Raw genomic sequence first — 20849 nt, forward strand, 5'->3', positions numbered from 1 at the left:
TGTTTGGACTAGAGCCCTGGTTCCCCTGGCTACAACATATCCACAATTAATATTTAGAAAAATCACTGTTCACATTGAGCCCAGTCTACTTTGCATGGGCCTGCCATATATGGTTAGTATTATATTATTGCTGTAGACATCATTAATTGTTGAACAAGTACCAGGCATACCGTGTGCCCTATAAAGTTTCCTTGCATTGAACCTTTTTAAATACCATAGACAGTAGTAACTGAAGAGAGAGAGGGGGACAGAGACGGGAAGTAATGAGTATCTTGCATTGTTCGAGACAAGGACAGCTAAGGGTCGATAAAGACTCCTTTATTGAACGTGTACCAGGCATAAGAATTACAGATAAAGACTCCTTTAATTTAATCCACTTCAAAAATACATACAAGTACAATAATAGTAGGTGAAAAGCCTAACTGCAGAGAAACACACAGCCAAAGATGGGAAGTGATGGGTATCTTCCATTGTTTGAAACAAGGAGAGCTAGGGGTAGAGTCCTCTATAGGCTCTTTGTGGTCTCTGTGTTTGTGGGCATATGCTTGATTTGGATTTATAGAGTGAGTCATATACCAAGAAAAGGTGAAGATGGGAAATGGGGTTGGATTGGTTTGCTTGGAGCTGAGTTCTGGTTTGGTCTTTACTGGGTCCTAACTCAAGCCCTCCGGTGGAACCAAGTCTATAGGTGCACCTTCAAGGACAGGCTCTCTCAGAGGTTTGTTTTTGCCTCCATCTGATTTTAACCTAATATATTTAGACCACTCGTATCAAAGTTTTCAAAATGCTATAAAATGCTATTTTTTAGCATTACAAACAATTTAAATGCATCTACATCAATGATGCTAAAGCTGATTATCAAAAAAAAAAAAATCAATGATGTTAAAGCCAAAACATTTACCATCCTAAGTTACAATGAGATGTCTTCTTTGACAGCTCACTGTAACAACAATCTTTAAAAAAAAATTATTCCATTCTCTCTCTTCTCCTCTTGAATAATATTTGGTTCTCTTTCTTCTAAAAACTTCTTTATTTACTGGCTTCTTCTCCTCCATTCTTTTCCGTTTGTCTTTTTCTTAACTCTTTTTGCTCTTTCTTCTTCTCCTCTTGCTCAAGCTCTCTAAAAAAAATGCGATGGTGGTAAATGGTTTTGGGTCGTGGTTTGCTGTGCTATGGTGGTGGTGGTGGATTTTGGGTCATGGGTTCGGCGTGTTGTGGTGGTGGTGCTGTGGTGGGTCATGGTGGTAATGGTGGGTCACGGTGGCCGGTGGGTTTGCTCTCTCTCCAGGTCATGGTAGGCAATGGTGGGTTTTTTAATGGTTTTTCTTTTTCTTTTTCCGATGGTGGTGGTCTAGGTGGATTTTTTTTTTTTTTTTGGAGGTGGCTTGTGATTGTGATGGCAGTTGTTGTGGTTGGTGATATTGGTCTATTTTAATGGATTTTGTGGTGAGTTATTGATGATGGTGATTGTTGTTGTGTTCATGGTGTTGGTTTTGTTTTGAGTTTTTTTTTTTTTTTTTCCCGGTAAGTTGTGGCTGCCATGGTGGTGAAAGTGGTCGTGGGATGCTATGAACATTTTTTTTGGAAGTTTATTTTAATAAGTTGTTTATATTATTTTAATAAAATGAAGGTAAAAATAGAACTATTTTATTAAATAAATATTTTTAATTTTTAAATAATATTTAATAAATTTTTATACATTTTTTCACTCAAACATATTTTGAAAAAAATTAATAACAGTTGATTAAATACACGTATCATGTCCTAAATTTTTGGAAGTTTTGATGGGATGCCCTTACCAATATTTCTACTTAAAAAGCATAGTATTCTATGTATTTGTTAGTTGAGGGCGAACTTTATTTTGAAGAAATAGTTGAGGATGAACTTGTTTCATATGGCCCTATGAAATTCTTGCTCAACCTTAAATGGACTGTACTTTAGGGCAATGTACAAGCAGTAAACTTTCTTTCTACTTTTCTTGATGAAATAGTTATGATAAAGCAATTAGTGGTAAATGATTGAGGATACTTTATTGAAAAGGTACAATCCCTCCTCTATATATGTATTTGTCGTCACTCTGTTTTTTAATTTTCAAACATTCTAGCCATGACAAGTGACAACCATGCATAAAACCAATTTATTGGCGGTGCTAAATTTGCAGTGAGAACTACCAAAAACAAAATAGGTGAGTCTAAAAACTTTGTAACCATTAAAAGTTCCCTTCATCGTCTATATATACATGGAACTCCATTGCCATACTTTCATATCACTTACCTAGATGAAGTAAAAGTTACGAGCAAAAGGAGAAATATATATAGTGCAAGGGGAAAAAAGTTCCAGGACAAGATAAAAGATTTAAACTTCACCAACCAAAAGGTGATAATTAGAGGAAGATTTTGTAAGCCTTATCTCAAAGTTCATTTCTATATTTTATATTAAAGTAAGTCCAATGTCTTTGAGATTTATTATATTTATTAAGTAAACTATAAACCAAACTTGGAAGGAATTTATTGATCTTTTATTACTGAGTAATGTTACCTTACTTACACGTCAGTGACATCACACAATCCCACCACAAATATAATGTGTCATCTAATCAATAATGAACATTTTTTAGAGAGAGTTTCAACAAACAAACTTGTTAGTCCCAAAATTGTCCTTTTCAAAGCAATCAAAACTGTTGTCGCTGAACTTGTTGATCTCAAAATTGTCCATTTCATAACAATCAAAATTGCTCATGTCATAACAATCTGCGTAAAATTTATCTCACCTTTATTATAATTATGAATGTTTTGCAAAACAGGCATGAAAAAGAATTGCCCAAGGTGGACGTATTTGTGTGCACTGCGGATCCAGTGATCGAGCCACCAGTGATGGTGATCAATACTGTTCTATCAGTAATGGCATATGACTATCCACCAGAGAAGCTAAGTGTGTATCTTTCAGATGATGGTGGATCAGATCTTACCTTCTATGCTCTCTTAGAAGCCTCTCACTTTGCTAAGCATTGGCTACCATATTGCAAGAAATTCAAGGTGGAGCCAAGGTCACCAGCTGAATATTTCAACTCAAGTGATGACCCACTTGATGCTAATCAGTCCAAAGAGTTGGTGTTTATAAAGGTAAATTAGATTATGGCAAATGAATTTTCTTTTCTTTTTTGTTTTAAAATGAAGGCAGTGGTAGTTCAGATGCAAAGATTAGATTATATATATATACACACACACACAGGGAATGGTCCCAAGCCCATTGAGCCTTGAGGCCAAATCTTATGGTACTGCACATGATCCCATTCATATTGATCCTTAATCTTGGGCCGAACGCGCTTTAAGGCCCAAGTTGAGCTCGAGTACCATGATAAGCCCCTCCTGTCCTAAGTGTATCAGAAACAAGCTCCTACCGGTCATTTGTAGTTTGATCGGGAACGTGCTCACCGAGAATAGCATGTGTTCTTGGCTGCCCAATATTGCCTTGGGGAGTATTGCTACCAAGCAGTCTAGTGGAGGTTGGAACCAGTTTCAATGCCATTAACCACTGTTCCTAACAAAGCATCATTTTATGAGAAATGATGGGATTGGACCCCATCCACACGAGTGAGATTAAGAAATAATTATAACACCTCCACTCATCTTAAGCTATAAATAGGAGAATAGAATGAGAAGTGGGGGTGGACATTTCAAAAGAGAAAACATAGAGTAAAAGAGTGATAGTATCACCAGCAATGGAGGGAGAGCAACATGCAGAGGAAAAAGAAAGGGAATTTGTGAGATAGAGGCTGTCATTGAGTTGCTTGGTCAGGGATTACCCATAGTAGGAAACTCTTAACCCACTATACAAATAAGTTGTGAACTCAATCCTAAGCCCAGCCCATCTAGGAAAGTTTGGGTACGCACAATATATATATATTAAGAAGTGGTATCCAAGAATTTGGTTAAAATACTATACTTCGCATCTACGAAATTCTTTGAAAAGCCTATAAATCAATAGTCTAATAAATGAAATTTGAAACCTTCGAATTTATGACACGTTTTCCAAATCTATTGAGCTGACATCGCAAAAACCTCATTTTCCTTGTGACAATATTATAATAGTCACAATTTTAATGCTTCCTAAGATAATAGTGTAGTCCAAATATTTTTATTATTATAGCAATGGAGTCATCCATGACGCATAGGGCTGTCCACAGGTTAGGTCGGATCGGGTTTGGGTCTAACCTGCAACTGACCTGATTAAGTCGGGTGAACGAAAAATGGACCCATGGCCAACCGAACGTTCAGGTCGAGTCTGACGGCACGTGTCATCGGTTGAGCGGGTCGGACTGATTGGGTGATTTCAAGTCTCAAGCACAACATAGATTTCAGAACCCAGAACAAAGAAAGCAAAATCCAAACCAAAAACCCAGACTAAAATGAAATCAAAACTAGAACAATCTTTTCAAAAAAAAACCTAAAACAAAGAAATCAAATTCATACCCAAAATCCAGATCTATGACTAAAAGTCTAAAACGAAATCAAAACCCAAAAGAATCTTAAAAAAAAAAAAAAACAGAACAAAGAAATCAAAATCCAAACCAAAAACTCATCTATGACTATAAGACTAAAACAAAATATAGAGAGAAGATTAAATCAACACCAACACCGCCACTCCCTCCCCACCACCAACACATCCATCACAACATCAGTACATTTTTTTTTTTAAAAGAAACTTTTTTAACTAACCCACCATCAAACTGCACAGATCAAAGTCTCAAGAGGAAACTTCAAGTAGATCAAAGGAGGCTTGTGGGGTTTGAGACACAGTGAGTGCAATGTAAACTTTGAATCAGCGAGGCACAGTAGGGCCAACTGGACAACGTCGGCAAGGAGGCTAGGATTCGGGGCGGCGACGAGGCTCACCTTGGTGACAGCGGTAGCAAGGATGCTAGGGTTAGGGATTTGAGAGACATATCAGAGAAAGGGAGAGTGAGAGATTAGAGAAAGTGGAAGAAGATTCTGGAACCAGTGAGCGAGAACCTATGTTTTTTTCCATTTAAAAATTATGGGTCGGACGGGTTGGTTTACACGGGTTAGAAGCCAAGGGACCCGAAACCGACTCATAAAACCAAATTTTAAGATTAATTGCCCTGCATCCGACCCATATGAACAATTGGATTCGCCCATTGGCCTTCGGGTTGAGCAGGTGGGTCAGGCCATACGAGTTGATGGACAACCCTAATGACGCATTGTGAACAAGTTGATCAAGGGCAAAGATTTGACTCACACTTTTTTTCTTTTTTGGGATAATGATCGTGTTGACAACTATATATGCTTGTTATTAAAATATTATTATAATGGTAATTAAGTATTATTACTATCATAGCAATGGAGTCATCCATAAAGGCATTGCGATGAAACTCATTAAGCTCGGTTTAGAAAGTATATATAGTTTTAAGCTTGAACCGTACATTTTAAATAAATATAAATAAAAACGAGATGGGTTCAAGTTACGTGTAACTCTAAAGAATTACACATTTTTTAAACCATTGGATTTAAGTAGATCCAACGGTTAAAAAAATACTCTTATTAATGCTAATATTCTGATTAGGATCTTGTTAATTATCCCTCATTTATTATCTTTTATATCTATATCTAAACCCAAAAAAAGTGTTATATTTGATTCTTTCTCTATGTTTCTCTCTCTATCTCTTTTGCCTCCACCGTTGCTCCACCTTGATCCATGGATAGATTGCCCGGCAGAAGGTTGTGAAGCAATGGTCTCTCATCCTTGCAAATCATACATTGAAAAAAGAAATATACATGATGAATAGACTTTTCAACACAAACAAGCAATAGCCGCTAACCATTAACGCAAGAAAGTATAAAAACATCATAAAAAAAAATGTAGACTCCACCTAAAACCGTTACCCAAGGCTTGCAACAAATAATTTGTTGAGTTAGCAAAATCTCTGACACTAGATTGTTGAACAAATGACTGAACAAGAGAGATTTTATTAAGAACTTGACACTTTGAATTACAACACTTTACAAGCACTAATGTTTTTACAAGACACACACTAACTCTCTAGACACCTACACACTTCACCTTACATACAACTTCACTTGGTGCTTTATGACACTCACTCACTTCACACCTCTAGGAGTCTCACACACTCCACTTCACCTTACACTCTACTTCACTTCTCTAGGAGTCTCTCATTCCACTTCTCTAGGAGTCTCTCACTCCACTTCATTACACTCTCTACTTCTTCACTTCACACATCACCTCATCTATTTATACTAGGTGTACGTTGGTTAGGGAACCAACTTGAAGCTTCTAGATCTTCCTTTTTATTGGCATTAAACTAATGCCATTCTCCAACCTTCTAGACTATTCTATAAACATGTGACTATAATTCTCTAATGCAAGGAAGCTTCTAGAGAAAATATGAGAACTACCTTGGAGAGAATTCCGGAAAGAGAACAAGAGAGAAATTTCTGGAATTAGAGAGAAGTTTCTAGAGAGAGATATTGTGTGAGAAGTTCTAGAAATTTCTAGAGAATTCCGGAGAGAAGCAAATTAAGTGGAACTCTAGAAATTTCTAGAGACAAGAGAGTTAGTGTTGATTTCTAACATAATTTACAAGTAAATGATCAAAAACCGTCTATCGTTTTAGCTCCAAAAAAAAAAAAGATCAAAACCGAAAAGTCTATAGAATATGTCAAAATATTACAATAGGTATAACAAATCCACAACTCTATCAATTCATAGTATTTATAGGCTATCGGGAGAAGAGAGTGACATAGTCTGGACTCAAACTGGTACACAACTTCCTTATAAAAATATAAAATATAAAATATATTTTAGAAAAACAATTGATAGATTCAATTCAAATATCTATCAAACCTCTAAAGCACAAGTTGTGTTGAAGAACTGTTTGGCAACATTCTAGGCATGAAAATATAAGGAATCTTCAAAGGTTCCAAGGGAAAAATCATGAAAAGTTACACATTTGTCAGAATCTATTGAAACTTTTCTATTGATTAATGCAAGTTCTTGCTTTTGGTTTGCATTTACTTGTTTTCCTTCTCTATCTCTTTCTCTTCGTTTTCATTTTTGTTTTCCTTCTCACAAACCTCTAATGTTAGTGTTTTGCAGTTTTTTTTTAATTATTTTTTTTTCCTTCTTCTGCCGGCAATCTATCCATGGAGGTGGAACAACGGTGGAGAAGAAAGAGATAGAGAGAAACGTAGAGAGAGAGTTAAATATAACAATTTTTTTGGTTTAGAAATAGATATAACAATTTTTTAGGTTTAGAATAGAGAGTGAGTCAAATATAACAGTTTTTTAGGTTCTGCAGGTGTAACTTGAACCTATCTCAATAAAAACACTTGAACTGTAAATCCCTAAAATAAAATTTTGAAGTTTAAAATTTTAATAAAATTTTTAGATATAAAAAGTTTTTATTTAAAAGTTGTTAGTGCTCGACAAAACTATAATTAGATGTTTTAATGCTTTTACGTTAAATATATGATAACCAAATTGATTTAAAGCTTTTAAATGTAATGAATAACAATAGATAATATTATAAAAGTGTGTTATCGTCTTATTAATTTGTGAGTACTTATTTTAATACCTGAATCCAATTAGATCAATCAAAGGTCTAGGTGTAGAGAGGTGTTCGGTATCAACAGTACTTCAAATTCCCACTAGAACTTTTTTGGGCCCTAGAGCTCTTTAAGAGACATTTAAGTTTTAACACAGCCAACACACTCTAAAGCATACATTTATCTGTATTGTTGAGAGTCCATAATTTCACGAGTGATGTCTACTTTTTTTATTTTATATATATATATATATATATATATATATATATATATAAAAGATAAAATTTTTACTTTAGCCTAATTTAAGAGTATATGTGTGTGAAACTCCCTCCTGGAGACTTGAATCCCGACTTTTGCCCCCCACATCTCATAAGCATTTATACTTGTGGAGGTCACTGCACTAATGGATACTCGGTGGTATGTCTACTATTTTTTAGATGTCCATATTTTATGAAAACGTAATTGGGTGATGTGTGTGGACAATGTGTATAAAGAGCGTGCAATAGACAATGGCCTATATTTATTTTACATCTCTTGAAATAGAAAATGATTTATTATTTATCCTTATTCATTTGTTTAGGAGATAGTATTTGGATGTGAGGATTTAAAATCAAGGAATTTAAAGAAGAAATATTAGTATAAATTTCTGTAGTTAATATGGATTTTAAAAAAATTAGAGTGAATTTGAATTTTGAAAATTTTTCTCTAATGATATTTAATCACCATATTAATGGTTTCTCAAAAATAAAAAACTAAAAAGAATCCTCATATTAAAAATTTAAATATATTCATGAATATCAAGTCATCAGTAGAATATATATTATATAAGAGATTTGCAGTTCAATTTCTGTCTACACTAAAAACCAATCGATATCTTGGTCTAATAATAAAGAGCTATTATCAGAAACGAGCGTCATAGGTTGAAACTGTCTCAAAAAAAAGAATATATATACGTTTCATACTTTATTTAAACCATTTAAACTATTTCTGAAATTTAAGTCTATCTTTTTAATTACTTCCTTTCAAATCAATTATAAAGAATTTTACCCATCAAGATTTTACTTGTCTTTCAACTGTTGACACATTATTAATTGAAATTAATAGTCACTGCTATATCCATGTTCATGTTGTAGAAATTATATGACGAAATGGAGAATCGAATAAAAAATGCAGCCAAGCTAGCTCGAATCCCAGAAGAATTACGCTCAAAACACAGAGGATTTTCTCAATGGTATTCATATTCTTCTCAACGAAACCATGACACAATTCTTCAAGTAAGTTATTACTATCTCGTTAATTCTAAAGACCAATGTGTATTATTATTATTATTTCAAAAAAAAATGTAATATTATTTTTCTTTGGTCAGCATATAAAATTTGAACACATGTAGTTTTCTAGCTTTGCCAAACCAAAATTCTATCTTTTTTCATAGAGCACGAAAATCAAGTACACTATACACCTATGAATTATAAGCACTTTCAAGCAAATCATTTTTGCTTTAAGTACTGTTAAAATTTTGAACCTTTTTTTTCAGATATTAATTGATGGGAGAGACCCCAATGCCAAAGATAAAGATGGGTTTGTGTTGCCAACTCTGGTTTATTTGGCTCGCGAGAAGAGACCCCAACATCACCACAACTTCAAAGCTGGAGCAATGAATGCATTGGTAATGTGCATTCTTGCAGACAAATGACACACATTGTATGAAAGTACAGTAATTTTCTCAGTGAAATAAGTTAGTTATATAACCATACAATTTAGTTACATAAGATATAGGCACAGAATTCTAGACCTACTAGGAATGGTACTGCTAATCCTATGACTAATAAGACTACTAAAACAAGAATAATGATAATAATGATAGCACAATGGGCAGGCAAATATAACAGTAATACTGACAATGTTTTCAATTCTGTAATCTTTAATATTTTCTTTCAGTGAAAGTACTCCCAAGTTTGGCACTAAACTTGAAGGCGTGTTATCTTTCTCTTGAATGCAGTCATCAACCTAAATTGTGGTGAACTTTCAAGTATCACTGATTTATTTTTCCTGTAATCTTTCACTGTGCAGATAAGAATGTCATCAGAGATTAGCAATGGACCAATCATTCTTAATGTGGACTGTGATATGTGCTCAAACAATTCACATTCTGTACGAGATGCATTATGCTTTTTCATGGATGAAGAGAAGGGCCACGAGATTGCTTTTGTGCAGTTTCCCCAGAATTTTAAGAATGTTACTAGGAATGAAATATATGATGCTTCATTGAGAGTACTAACTGAGGTAAGTAAATACTTGTGGAATCAAAGAATCATTTAGATCATATTGATTAAATTGCTAATCTGGCTAAATTCTAATGCTTGGTGATAAAGGTGGAATTCCATGGTTTAGATGGTTGTGGAGGCCCTTCATATGGTGGAACAGGATGCTTTCACAGAAGAGACACTCTATGTGGGAGGAAGTTCAGTAAGGAATATAAGACTGACTGGAGTAGTTTGAACGGCATAAGGAGAAAAGACAATGTTCATGAATTAGAAAAAAATTTGAAGGGTCTTGCCAGCTCTACCTATGACAAAAACACTCCATGGGGAAAAGAGGTCACTCTCTCTGTCAACCAGGGACAGACATACACTAAGGGGGGGGGTCCCATTGCCCCCCCCCCCTCAAAAAAAAAAAAAAAAAAACTAGTGTATATATCTGTGATGAAATTTTAAATTTTAGTCCAAATAGCCCCCTATTAAAAAAAAAAACTGGTATACATATGTAATTTGAAAAATTAAGATTTGTCCTTAAATATATATATTTTTGGATCTCCTCTGAAATAGCGTCGAGTTCCATTTTGATAAATGTGTTGACATGTTTAAGAAACACTTATTTTATATGTTATACTTTGTTGACATTTTTATAATATCAAATGTTGAAAAAACACTAATTTTATATGTAATATTTTGTTGAATATGAAATAAATGTTAGTTTTTATTTTCATAAAAAAAAAAAAAATGTTTTTAAGCTTTGGCCCCCCTCAGGTTCGAATCCTAGTTTCGTCCCTGCTGTCAACCACACACACACACACAACAAACACAAACAGACACATTCTTACTTTGCATATATTGATGTTTGATTGCAGATGGGCTTGCTATATGGATGTCCAGTAGAAGATGTGATAACTGGGTTATCAATCCAATGTCGGGGGTGGAAATCAGTCTACTTTAATCCATCAAAAAAGGCTTTCTTAGGAATAGCCCCAACTACACTCCCTAATGCACTTGTGCAGCATAAGAGATGGTCTGAAGGCGGTCTCCAGATTTTGTTTTCTAGGTACAGTCCAGCATGGTATGCACAAGGAAAGATTAGCTTGGCCCTTCAAATGGGATATTGCGCCTATTGTCTTTGGGCTCCTAATTGCTTGGCAACACTATATTACACTTTTATCCCTTCACTTTATCTCCTCAGAGGAATTTCCTTGTTTCCACAGGTCTGATTCCTTGCTTCTTATTTGTTACAATGTTTTGACTTTTTTTATTTGTTTTACATTATAGGGGGGAAACTGTGGGCAACAAATTCAACTCTTCCCCTGTTCTTAATAGTGCTATCTGAAAAATAAATGTAGGAACACCCCCCCCCCCCCCCAAAAAAAAAAAAGAGTACAATATAGAAGTATAAATATTGGAAATAATAATTTACAAGTGAACATAAGAATGATAAATGTAAGAGAAATGATATGTCCATAATATTTTTATAACAAATCCTAAGTTGTTACTGATTGTTATTGTTGGGGCAAAAAAGTAATCTCAGTGATGAGTTCAAATATGAACCAATAATAACTAACAACCTATAATTTGTTGTAAAAATGTTATAAACATAGCACTTCTCTAAATGTAAATGACAAAGTAAACTGCAAACCTCTACATTTCTTTTTTCATGCTTTTTATAAGTAAAAAAAAATGAAAAAAAAAATTATTTATATCCTTCTATCTATTCTTCTTCTTCTTTGGATAAATTACAAGCTATAAACTTTGACTCATTTTTATTTATCGTTTCAATCATTAACTCATATTTGTCTTTTAATTTAGTCATTGTGTCTAGTTCTACACAATCTAGTTATTAGTTTTAGTATTTTTCACTTTTCAAAATGACGATATTTTGGTGGACTTGTTGAAATTGAATAAAAAGGAGGCTATGAGAGAGAGAGAGAGAGAGAGAGAGAGAGAGAGAGAGAGAGAGAGAGAGAGAGAGAGAGAGAGAGAGAGAGAGAGAGAGAGAGAGAGAGAGAGAGAGAGAGAGAGAGTTGAAAATAAGTCAAGTTAGAGGGGCTAAATTGAAATTTAGCCTCTTTTTTCTTTTTCTGTTTTATATAACATTCAAATTTATTACGTGTAACACACTTGATCAAAAGTCTATTTCTTTTTCTTTTCTCTTTTTTTTTTTTTTTTGAGAAACCACTTGATCAAAATTCTAGTTAAATAAAAGGTAAATATGATAGGGGTGTAGTGGAATATTGAGGATCAGGCAAAATATCATCCAGGTCAAACTCAATGTATAGAAATTGCATATTTATATTTTTAGATGAATAAAATTTCATATTTTGGTTTTTTAGAAGATTATTTATAGTTCTCATTTTTATTTTTTAAATGTGTGTGATATAGTTTTGTGTTGTCAATTCAGATCTCAAGCCCATGGTTCATACCATTTGCATATGTGATATCTGCTAAACACATTTGTGGCTTAGCCGAGTTTCTGTGGTGTGGTGGTACAATCCTAGGGTGGTGGAATAGCCAAAGGATGTGGCTTTACAAGAGAACAAGTTCCTATCTCTTTGCCTTTATGGACACCATTTTAAAATTACTAGGCTTTGCTGAGTCAGGATTTGTAATCTCAACCAAGATAGCTAACGAAGATGTGTCCCAAAGATATGAGAAAGAAATAATGGAGTTTGGAACTTCCACTCCAATGTTCACAATATTATCAACACTTGCAATGATAAATTTGGTATGCTTTGTTGGGGTGTTGAAAGAAGCATTGATGGGTAAAGGAATCATAAGAGTTTACGAGACAATGAGTTTCCAATTTGTTCTTTGTAGGATTTTGGTTCTCATCAACTTTCCTTTGTACCAAGCCCTTTTCCTGAGGAAGGACCAGGGTAAGCTGCCAAGCTCCTTAGCAGCCAAATCAATTGTATTAGCTCTATTGGCTTGTATCAGTTTTACATTATTGTACTAATCTTCTCAGTTTCATATGTGAAATAAGGGCCATTTGGCTGTAAGTGTGTCTTGTCCTGTTTAGGACAGAGCACTCATTTAGATATTGATGATTTGATGTAAATTTACATGTATGGTTTTAGTTTTACACGTGGAGAATAATTCAAAAATATGTACAAGTCAAACCTGATATTTATAGAGGTACAATTTTTGCATATCAATGTTGCATAACACCACCCCTTGATTTATGCATGAACATATTCTGTTATTAGTGATTACCCCTATTCTCAAAAAAAAAAAAAAAGTTATTGCCCCTACAAACCCTTTTTCTTTTTCTTTTTTCTTTTAGGAATCATTACTCCCTACAAATTGATTGGCGAAGGAGACATCGATTTAGAGTATAAAGTGGTGAATGTATAAATTGGTAAACCATTGGTGTAGATGTCAGTAGGATAAACTGAACCTGAAAGACTCTAGTTGACTATCTATTTACGAACAAAGTGAATACCGAATTATAAATATTGTCACTGTTACTAACGCTATCACTTGAATTCTAACAAATAAGAAGACTTGAAGTAAGCGATAGTCTTGCGGTAATAGTATAATTTATGAAGCCTAATATGCTTGGAGCAAGGATTGATAACCAAGTCATGCGGTAATAGTATAATTGTCACTATTACTCATAGAGTAAGGATCAGTGACCAAGTCTTGCGGTAATAGTATAAATTGTCACTATTACTCATTATGTCTCTCAGAGAGATAGTCTTGCGGTAATAGTATAATTTATGAAGCCTAATATGCTTGGAGCAAGGATTGATAACCAAGTCATGCGGTAATAGTATAATTGTCACTATTACTCATAGAGTAAGGATCAGTGACCAAGTCTTGCGGTAATAGTATAAATTGTCACTATTACTCATTATGTCTCTCACAGAGAGAGAGAGAGAGAGAGAGAGAGAGAGAGAGAGAGAGAGAGAGAGAGAGAGAGAGAGAGAGAGAGTAAATTTTTAGTGTTCTGGGAATACAATATATGTGTACTCCTCTCATGTAATAGTGGATCCTACTAATTAAATTCATGATGGGGCTTATTATATGCTAAAGAAGGGAGTACACATTTGTTGTGAACCAAAAGCACTAAATAATTACACATATATAGTGAAGAGGGGGAGATGGGTTTGAATCACAAATATAAAATAGGGGCAATTATACTTTACCACCCTAAACTATACTCCAAATTACACTTTACACTCTCAACTTTTCTAATGCACATTCTGTACCTTAAACTATAACCATTGTTACACTTTGCACTCTAACATCAAGTTTACTATTAACTTGGACAGAAATCTAAAGTTTAAGGTGAAAAGTGTAATTAAGAGTATAGTTTAGGGTGGCAAAATGTAATTTTTCCTTTTTTTTTTTTTAAGAGATTGATAAGAAGAGCAATTGAGCATTTTCATATGAAACCGTGCTTTTTCATCTAAGTTAACAGCAAACTTGACATAACGTGGGTTGTAAATTAGGGTGCAAAATGTATATTTGAAAAATTTATGATACAAAATATATTCATGAGAATAATTTTTAGTGGAAAATCATAATTTCACCTATAAAATACTAGAAATGATGCCATTACCTTAAACCTCAGCAACATTGATATTATTATCATAATATTTAGTAAATAATCTATTAAATATTCCTCAAGTCTTGTAACTCAAATGCTATTGAGTGGTATAATCAAAACAGCCAATCAAAACCGTCCAACACATAGACAATCATGTGAACCACAAGGCCATTCCATGCACCCCAAGTTCAGACAATCACAGCTTTTTTAAACATTTAGACATCGAACTAAACTCAAACAGTTCCTGTTCGAAATCTTTCAGGTTTGAAACACACAAACCTAGGATTTTTGTTTTGTAGCCCAAAAGGCAAACATAGGCCAAGGGGCAAAAAAATCCCACAAACCTGAGCTCAAGCTCTTGTCCCCTTTGAAACACTCTCGACCAGAGTGCTTATCTGATCGTTCAAATTTTGAATTTTTGTGCCTTTTACTTATTTTTCTCGTGATTCTTCTTATTTTCCTTCGTGTTCTCAGCCACCGTAATTGTGCATGAAATGAGAGCTAATTCTTGTGTTTTTAGTTTTATTATGAAAAAATTCTTTCTTTTGTTCATTTTGTGATTATATACTTTCTCATTGTTAATTGTGGGTTATTCTGGTTAAGCTCTTATATTCAACTGAATATCAAGGTAATAGATGGTTGTTTGTGGAATTTCTATTTGATTTTCTTGTGATTTTTTCAACTATTTGATTTTCTTGTGATTTTTTCAACTACTTTATGTTCATCATTGTGAACATGAAGTACGTTTTTATCAATAAAATTTCTATTACTTACCCAAAAAAAAAAAGATGGTTGTTTGTGAATTTTGGAGAAAATTATATGATGCACCTTAAGTTTGCTTGAAGAGTTAAAGTTAACATTTACTACTTATATTATGCATTGGGTACTAGATTTTCATTGATTAAATTTTGTTAGGTTCTAAGACCTTTAGGTTTAAATGTATTAGAACACTAATTTGTAATGTTGGCAAATCATGATCAAAACGTTTAAGTCTTGTTTAGACTGCTCAAAGTATGTGTCTTTTATATAAAGTTGAAATCGAGTTGCTGCAGAATTTACTGTGCAATTCAGCCCAAGCCCGTTTTATGCGTAGGGTTTTATGTTTTGCCCTAGGTATAAAAAGGAAAACCATAGCTACGTTTTATGGTTGTTTCTTATGCTGTGTGTGTGAATCTTTTGTGAGATCTAGAGATGTTTGCCTTCACACATACTTAGAGTTATCAAGAATCAAGACTATGTCAAGAACTTGATGATCATTCAGTTGCTGCATTAAGAGCTTAAAGATATACAAGCGGGAGTGCTTGTGCTTGCTGGGAATCCAAGAAGGAAGTAGTCCGTGAACTCGGAGCTATCATGGGGTCGTGGTAGTAAGTTCCCTACTCGAGGTAGCAATAGGATGTTAGTAGTCTAAGTCGCTATTGTATAAACTTCAATTCTTTCATAGTAGATTCAGTTTTACCTTAAGGATAGCTAGGTTAAATCCTCCTTAGGATTTTTACCGGTTTGGTTTTCCTGGGTCATCATATCATTGTGTTCTTTATATTTCTGCTGCTTTGCATGATATGATATATTTGTGTTAACCTAGATTTTCATAATTTACCTAAGCTAATAACTTGACTAAATAACTAGGTTATTCTGGTTGTTTTGAGGGATCTAAAAACGTACAAATTTTTTGTGTCATGGGCCTTGATTCTTTTTTATTTCATAAATTCTTTGAATTGTTAAGTTTTTTGTGTCTTAACCCCTTCCCCCTTTGCTATAGTGTTATCCTTTGTTATGACTTGGAAATCTCACTTTGTAATCTACAGATGACAATTGGGTTACCGGAATTTGTTGTGTTTGTGTTGTTGGCACTCTTGTCAAGCTTGCAAAATGTGTTTGGCAATAGGTTTGTGATTGATTGGGAAGAGTGCTTCTCTCACAATGTTCAACATGAAGTTGACGTAGGACAACCACACTATTTCAATGGAGCAATTAAACAACAATAGAACAAAAGATAAACCCTAGGAGTCAGCACCTAAGGGTTGCTTGGAGTCAGCACCAAGCAAAACTGGAGTCAGCACCAAACCAAAGAAAGACCAAACTGCCATTTTTTTCATTCATCAAAATATCAACTATCCTCAAGGAGTACAATAAGTTACTTATAAAGGATTACTAAACCCTAGTTCTAATTGACTAGGAAACCCTAATTGCCTTATTACGAAAATAACCTTGCTTCCAAATTAAAATGTTAATAGCCTAATAAACTACTAGGACCTAAAACATTAAAACACAATTGACTTGCAAACATAAATAATACTAAATAAAAATCTTCTTACGTCTCCTACATCATTCTCCTCTGATTGGAGAAAACTCGACCTCGAGTTTTAAAGCATTGAAGGATCAGGATGCTGACAAGTAATACTTGCTTCAAGTCTGCAATCACCTTAGGGAGCACAGGGAAAAGAAAAACCTTGAATTCCACCATGTCAAACTCTTCTGGAATAACAAAATCAATGTATGGAATCAACATAATCTTATCTAGCACCATTGGAAGCACTATGTTATCCACTTTCTCCACTTTAGCAAACTATTTGTCTTCATGCACCATGGAAGGCTGATCAAAAGCAGATTCATTAGCTTCCAATATCACATCATGTGCACCCTCTAACATAATACTCTCTTTAGAAACCATCCCTTCACCTTGCTGCTCTTCAATAGATTCATTTCCTTGCACGCATGTTAAAGCAACACTTGTCGAGGCATGTACGTCTGTGTTTACATTAGGCTTTGGTGTTGCTTGAGAATTCTCCACGACCAAGATATCATCATCAATGTTGTCTTCTATGAGGGCAGCAATAAGTTCATTGTGATCAATTATCCTTGGTTTCCCAATTGAATCGGTTTGAGTCTTCATTTGCTTCATCCGAACAATTTTGTCTTAAACATCTTTCATGAGCTTTACAAATAATTCATTTAATTCCTTGGTAGATAATTCCTTGATAAATTGTTCAAAAGTTCACTAAGAACATGAAATGGAATGAGAATTCATCGTATTTGCTTCAACTTGAAAAGTACCACGCTAAGATTAGGCTAGATACTTAGCTCGAAAGTATGGTGATAAATACTCATCACAAAGCTTTTTTTTTTCATATCTTCCCACACACTAATGACAGGTTCATAGTTTAGATAGCGGAAATATTCAAGCTTCTCCCAAAATATTTGTGCTCCACCTCTTAACTTCAACTTTGCATACCTAACCTCTTTGTTATCTGCCCAATTTGCTTGTTCAAAGAATTGCTCCATCTCATTCATCCAATAGACAAAATCTCATGGATTAGTTTTACAACCGTCAAAATAGGGTGCTTCTGGTATTACCATGATTCTCTGAAATAGTGCTTCAACAAATAGTTGGAACAAGAACCTAGGTTGCTGTGATGTTCTCTAGACAGCTCGTTGGAATAGGCTTTTAAGACTATTCTCTCAAATAAATGTTGGGACTGGGTTGGTTGACAGGTTTTGATTTTGTGGGATGGGTCGAGTATTTCTTTTTTTTTAAAAGAAAACTAATGTTGTAAAAAGTGGGCTGGGGGCTTGTTAAAAAAATGGGTTGAGTCTTCTTTTTTTAAAAAAAAGGCAGGAAACTGGTTTGGTTAAAAGCTATCCCTTTTTTTGTGGCAATTGTTCTTTCAATTTTTTTTTTTTTTAATGGCAAGTTGGGTTGGTATTTCTTTTATGGGCTGAAATAAGTGCGTATTGAGAGTGAAACAGGACTCTAGTGCTGCAAGGAAGAAAGAACTCAGATAGGACTATCGGGTTACCTCTGATATGGGGGTCGATGGACTGGCTATTTGTTGCGACAATGGCGGATGGCTGTTGGCGGTGACTTTGGGACAACAGGTTGAGATCGACATTAACGAGTTCTTGTGGTACTGATCTTGTGGAGTGGGTTGGCGATGCGGTACTCTGAGACAGCAAGATGGAGCGGCGTTGCACTAAGACAGAAGAGGAACTCTAAGTGGACTGGGATAGGTTAGCGCTTTAATCATTTATTGGGATGGTAGCGTTGGCTTTCCAATGGGTGGTGGCGTGCGAAGAAACTTTTGAAAGAACCTGACCAAGTTGGGTTGTGGGGTTTGTTGGGTGTTGGGTCAAAGGGCTTGGGTTGATGAGTAAACTTTTGGTGGCTTGATACGTGTGGGTATTGACAAAAGGTTTTTTTTTTATGTTGGTTTGGTAGAGATGTGGCAAAGGGATTTTTGAAGGTGGTATGGTGGCTAGATTTCTGGCAGTGGAAAAAATACAGTGAATGTTTTTTTTTTTTTATCCGGTTCTGGATTGACTGTGATAATGCTTCAAACAGATCAGTGTTTGCTCTGATCCCAAAATTGACGTAGGACAACCACACTATTTCAATGGAGCAATTAAACAAAAATAGAATAAAGGATAAACCTTAGGAGCAAGTACCTAAGGGTTGCTTGGAGTCAGCACCAAGCAAAACTGGAGTCAACACCAAACCAAAGAAAGACTAAATGGCCATTTTTTTTTCATTCATCAAAATATCAACTATCCTCAAGGAGTACAATAGGTTGCTTATAAAGGATTACTAAACCCTAGTTCTAATTGGCTAGGAAATCCTAATTGCCTTATTATTGCTCCCAAATTAAAATATTAATAGCCTAATAAACTACTAGAACCTAAAACATAAAAATACAATTGACTTGCAACATAAACAATACTTAATAAAAATCTTCTTGCATCTCTTACATCAGAAGTAGATACGGAGCATCTTTCTTTTGTTGTAATTAAGGTCAATGGAGCTTGGCATTATACTCAAGATGGAGTTGATCTTGTGGTAATCTCCATGTTTCTTTGCTCAAATTTGTTGGTTTTGTTAAGTTCTTCAGTTTTTGTGCCCCTTATTTACACTTATTTACTTCAAAATATTATTAGTACAAATCGGGTGTATGATGGTGTTGATCTTGTGGTAATGTTCCACGTTTCCTTGCTCAAATTTGTTGGTTTTGTTAAGTTCTTTATTTTTTTTGCACCTCATTTACACTTATTTACTTCAAAATATTATTAGTACAAATCAGGTGTATAATGGATAGGGAAAAACTTAACTATAATTCCTTAGTTGTATTTATAGTTGCCAAAACATGAATCATATTGTAAATCAATTGTTTATTGTATTGTGTATCATAACATAGACAAACACTTTATAAAATTTATAGAAAAATTAATGATATATAGATATTAAGGAATATTTATTATAAATTTGGAACATATTCAACTAATGATTAATTTAATCACCACTTATGCAATAATATTTAACAAAGTTAACTAAATAAAGCAAATTAAAGTATATTTATAACTTATACATTCAAATTGGTCAATCTCAATAGTGATGATACATGATATATAAGCTAAAATAATGTTTTCTTTCTCATCATAATCATATTCATCAATTTGTCTAATTAACCTCATCTCCATAGTCCAAGTCAATCTTATCATCATCTTCTAAAATCATTTCATAATTGACATCTTCTTCTTGTTCAACTTCTTCTTTGTCATCTCAAACATTTATTATCTTGTTGCTCTATTTCAATAACTTTTTCTTTAAAGAAAAGAGAAGCACTAACTAACTATTTATTAATATATTTCAACTCAATCATATCTGTTCTATCAAAACTAAACTCAAGGTTTTCCTGAAATCATATATGATTGATTTTATATTGAACTTCCTAGCAATTTCTCATTAATGTACAAAAGCAGAGAGTCCGTTAGAAACTATCTTCCACTTGTTGCAAGGCCTAGTTTTGACAATATCCACGGTTGAAAGTACTCATGTCATAGTTGCAGTAGAAATTGGAAGAGTAAGTATAAGTACAACCACTCTACAAACAAGTTGGTAGGATATTATTTTTATGATCATTACTAAATAAAGTTAAACTAAGAACTCCAAATCCTAATCGCACTCACTAAACTGACGATTTAATTCTTATAAATGAGAGTCAAAAGTCATATGCATTATAAAAATATAAACCCAAACACTTTGCTGTCTTAGCCACAGATACAGTCATTTGAATATAAAAAAGTCAAACATTTGATATTGGAATAATTAAACACACTCAAGTATAAGATTTGTTTTGTTTTGTTAGTAAAAGAAATTTAACAATTTTTTTTTGGGATGAGACCACCGACCGCAGAAATGGACCAAGTAGATTGTATTTTTGGGTTCTAAAGCCGACTTTCAAATTTGGATGGGGGGATTCCAATTTTTGGAGGGTAGGTATAAAATTTTTGAACATAAACTCCCAAATATTATAGAAAATTAGATTTGAGGGGGGCCATGACCCCACTTCCTCCTCAAGTGGTACCATCCCTGCTTGTAGTTCTATGGTAATATGGTATTGCTTGATTCTTTCCATGAGTAGAATCAAGTTCAAATTCCCCTCCCCTATTTGTTAA

At 34.1% G+C, this 20849-nt stretch overlaps 1 protein-coding gene across 1 annotated transcript; it reads left to right on the top strand.

The window, feature by feature from the left end:
• The first annotated feature begins 375 nt into the window (after nt 1-375).
• On the top strand, nt 376-13017 carry LOC142638170 (cellulose synthase-like protein E1). The gene is made up of 8 exons (XM_075812179.1): nt 376-718; nt 2804-3122; nt 8717-8857; nt 9118-9249; nt 9654-9866; nt 9956-10180; nt 10711-11058; nt 12249-13017. The coding sequence occupies exons 1-8, from the start codon at nt 447-449 to the stop codon at nt 12801-12803; spliced, it is 2205 nt and encodes a 734-aa protein (XP_075668294.1). The 5' UTR covers nt 376-446; the 3' UTR covers nt 12804-13017.
• Nucleotides 13018-20849: the final 7832 nt, after the last annotated feature.

Source organism: Castanea sativa, chromosome 6 (genome assembly GCF_040712315.1).
Source record: "Castanea sativa cultivar Marrone di Chiusa Pesio chromosome 6, ASM4071231v1".
Classification (NCBI taxonomy): domain Eukaryota; kingdom Viridiplantae; phylum Streptophyta; class Magnoliopsida; order Fagales; family Fagaceae; genus Castanea; species Castanea sativa.

Coding starts and splice junctions, on each gene's coding strand:
- LOC142638170 (XM_075812179.1), top strand. CDS start 447: ATGGGAAGTGATGGGTATCTTCCATTGTTTGAAACAAGGAGAGCTAGG. Junction 719..2,803: donor AAGGACAGGCTCTCTCAGAG/GTTTGTTTTTGC, acceptor TTTGCAAAACAG/GCATGAAAAAGAATTGCCCA. Junction 9,250..9,653: donor CTGGAGCAATGAATGCATTG/GTAATGTGCATT, acceptor TTCACTGTGCAG/ATAAGAATGTCATCAGAGAT.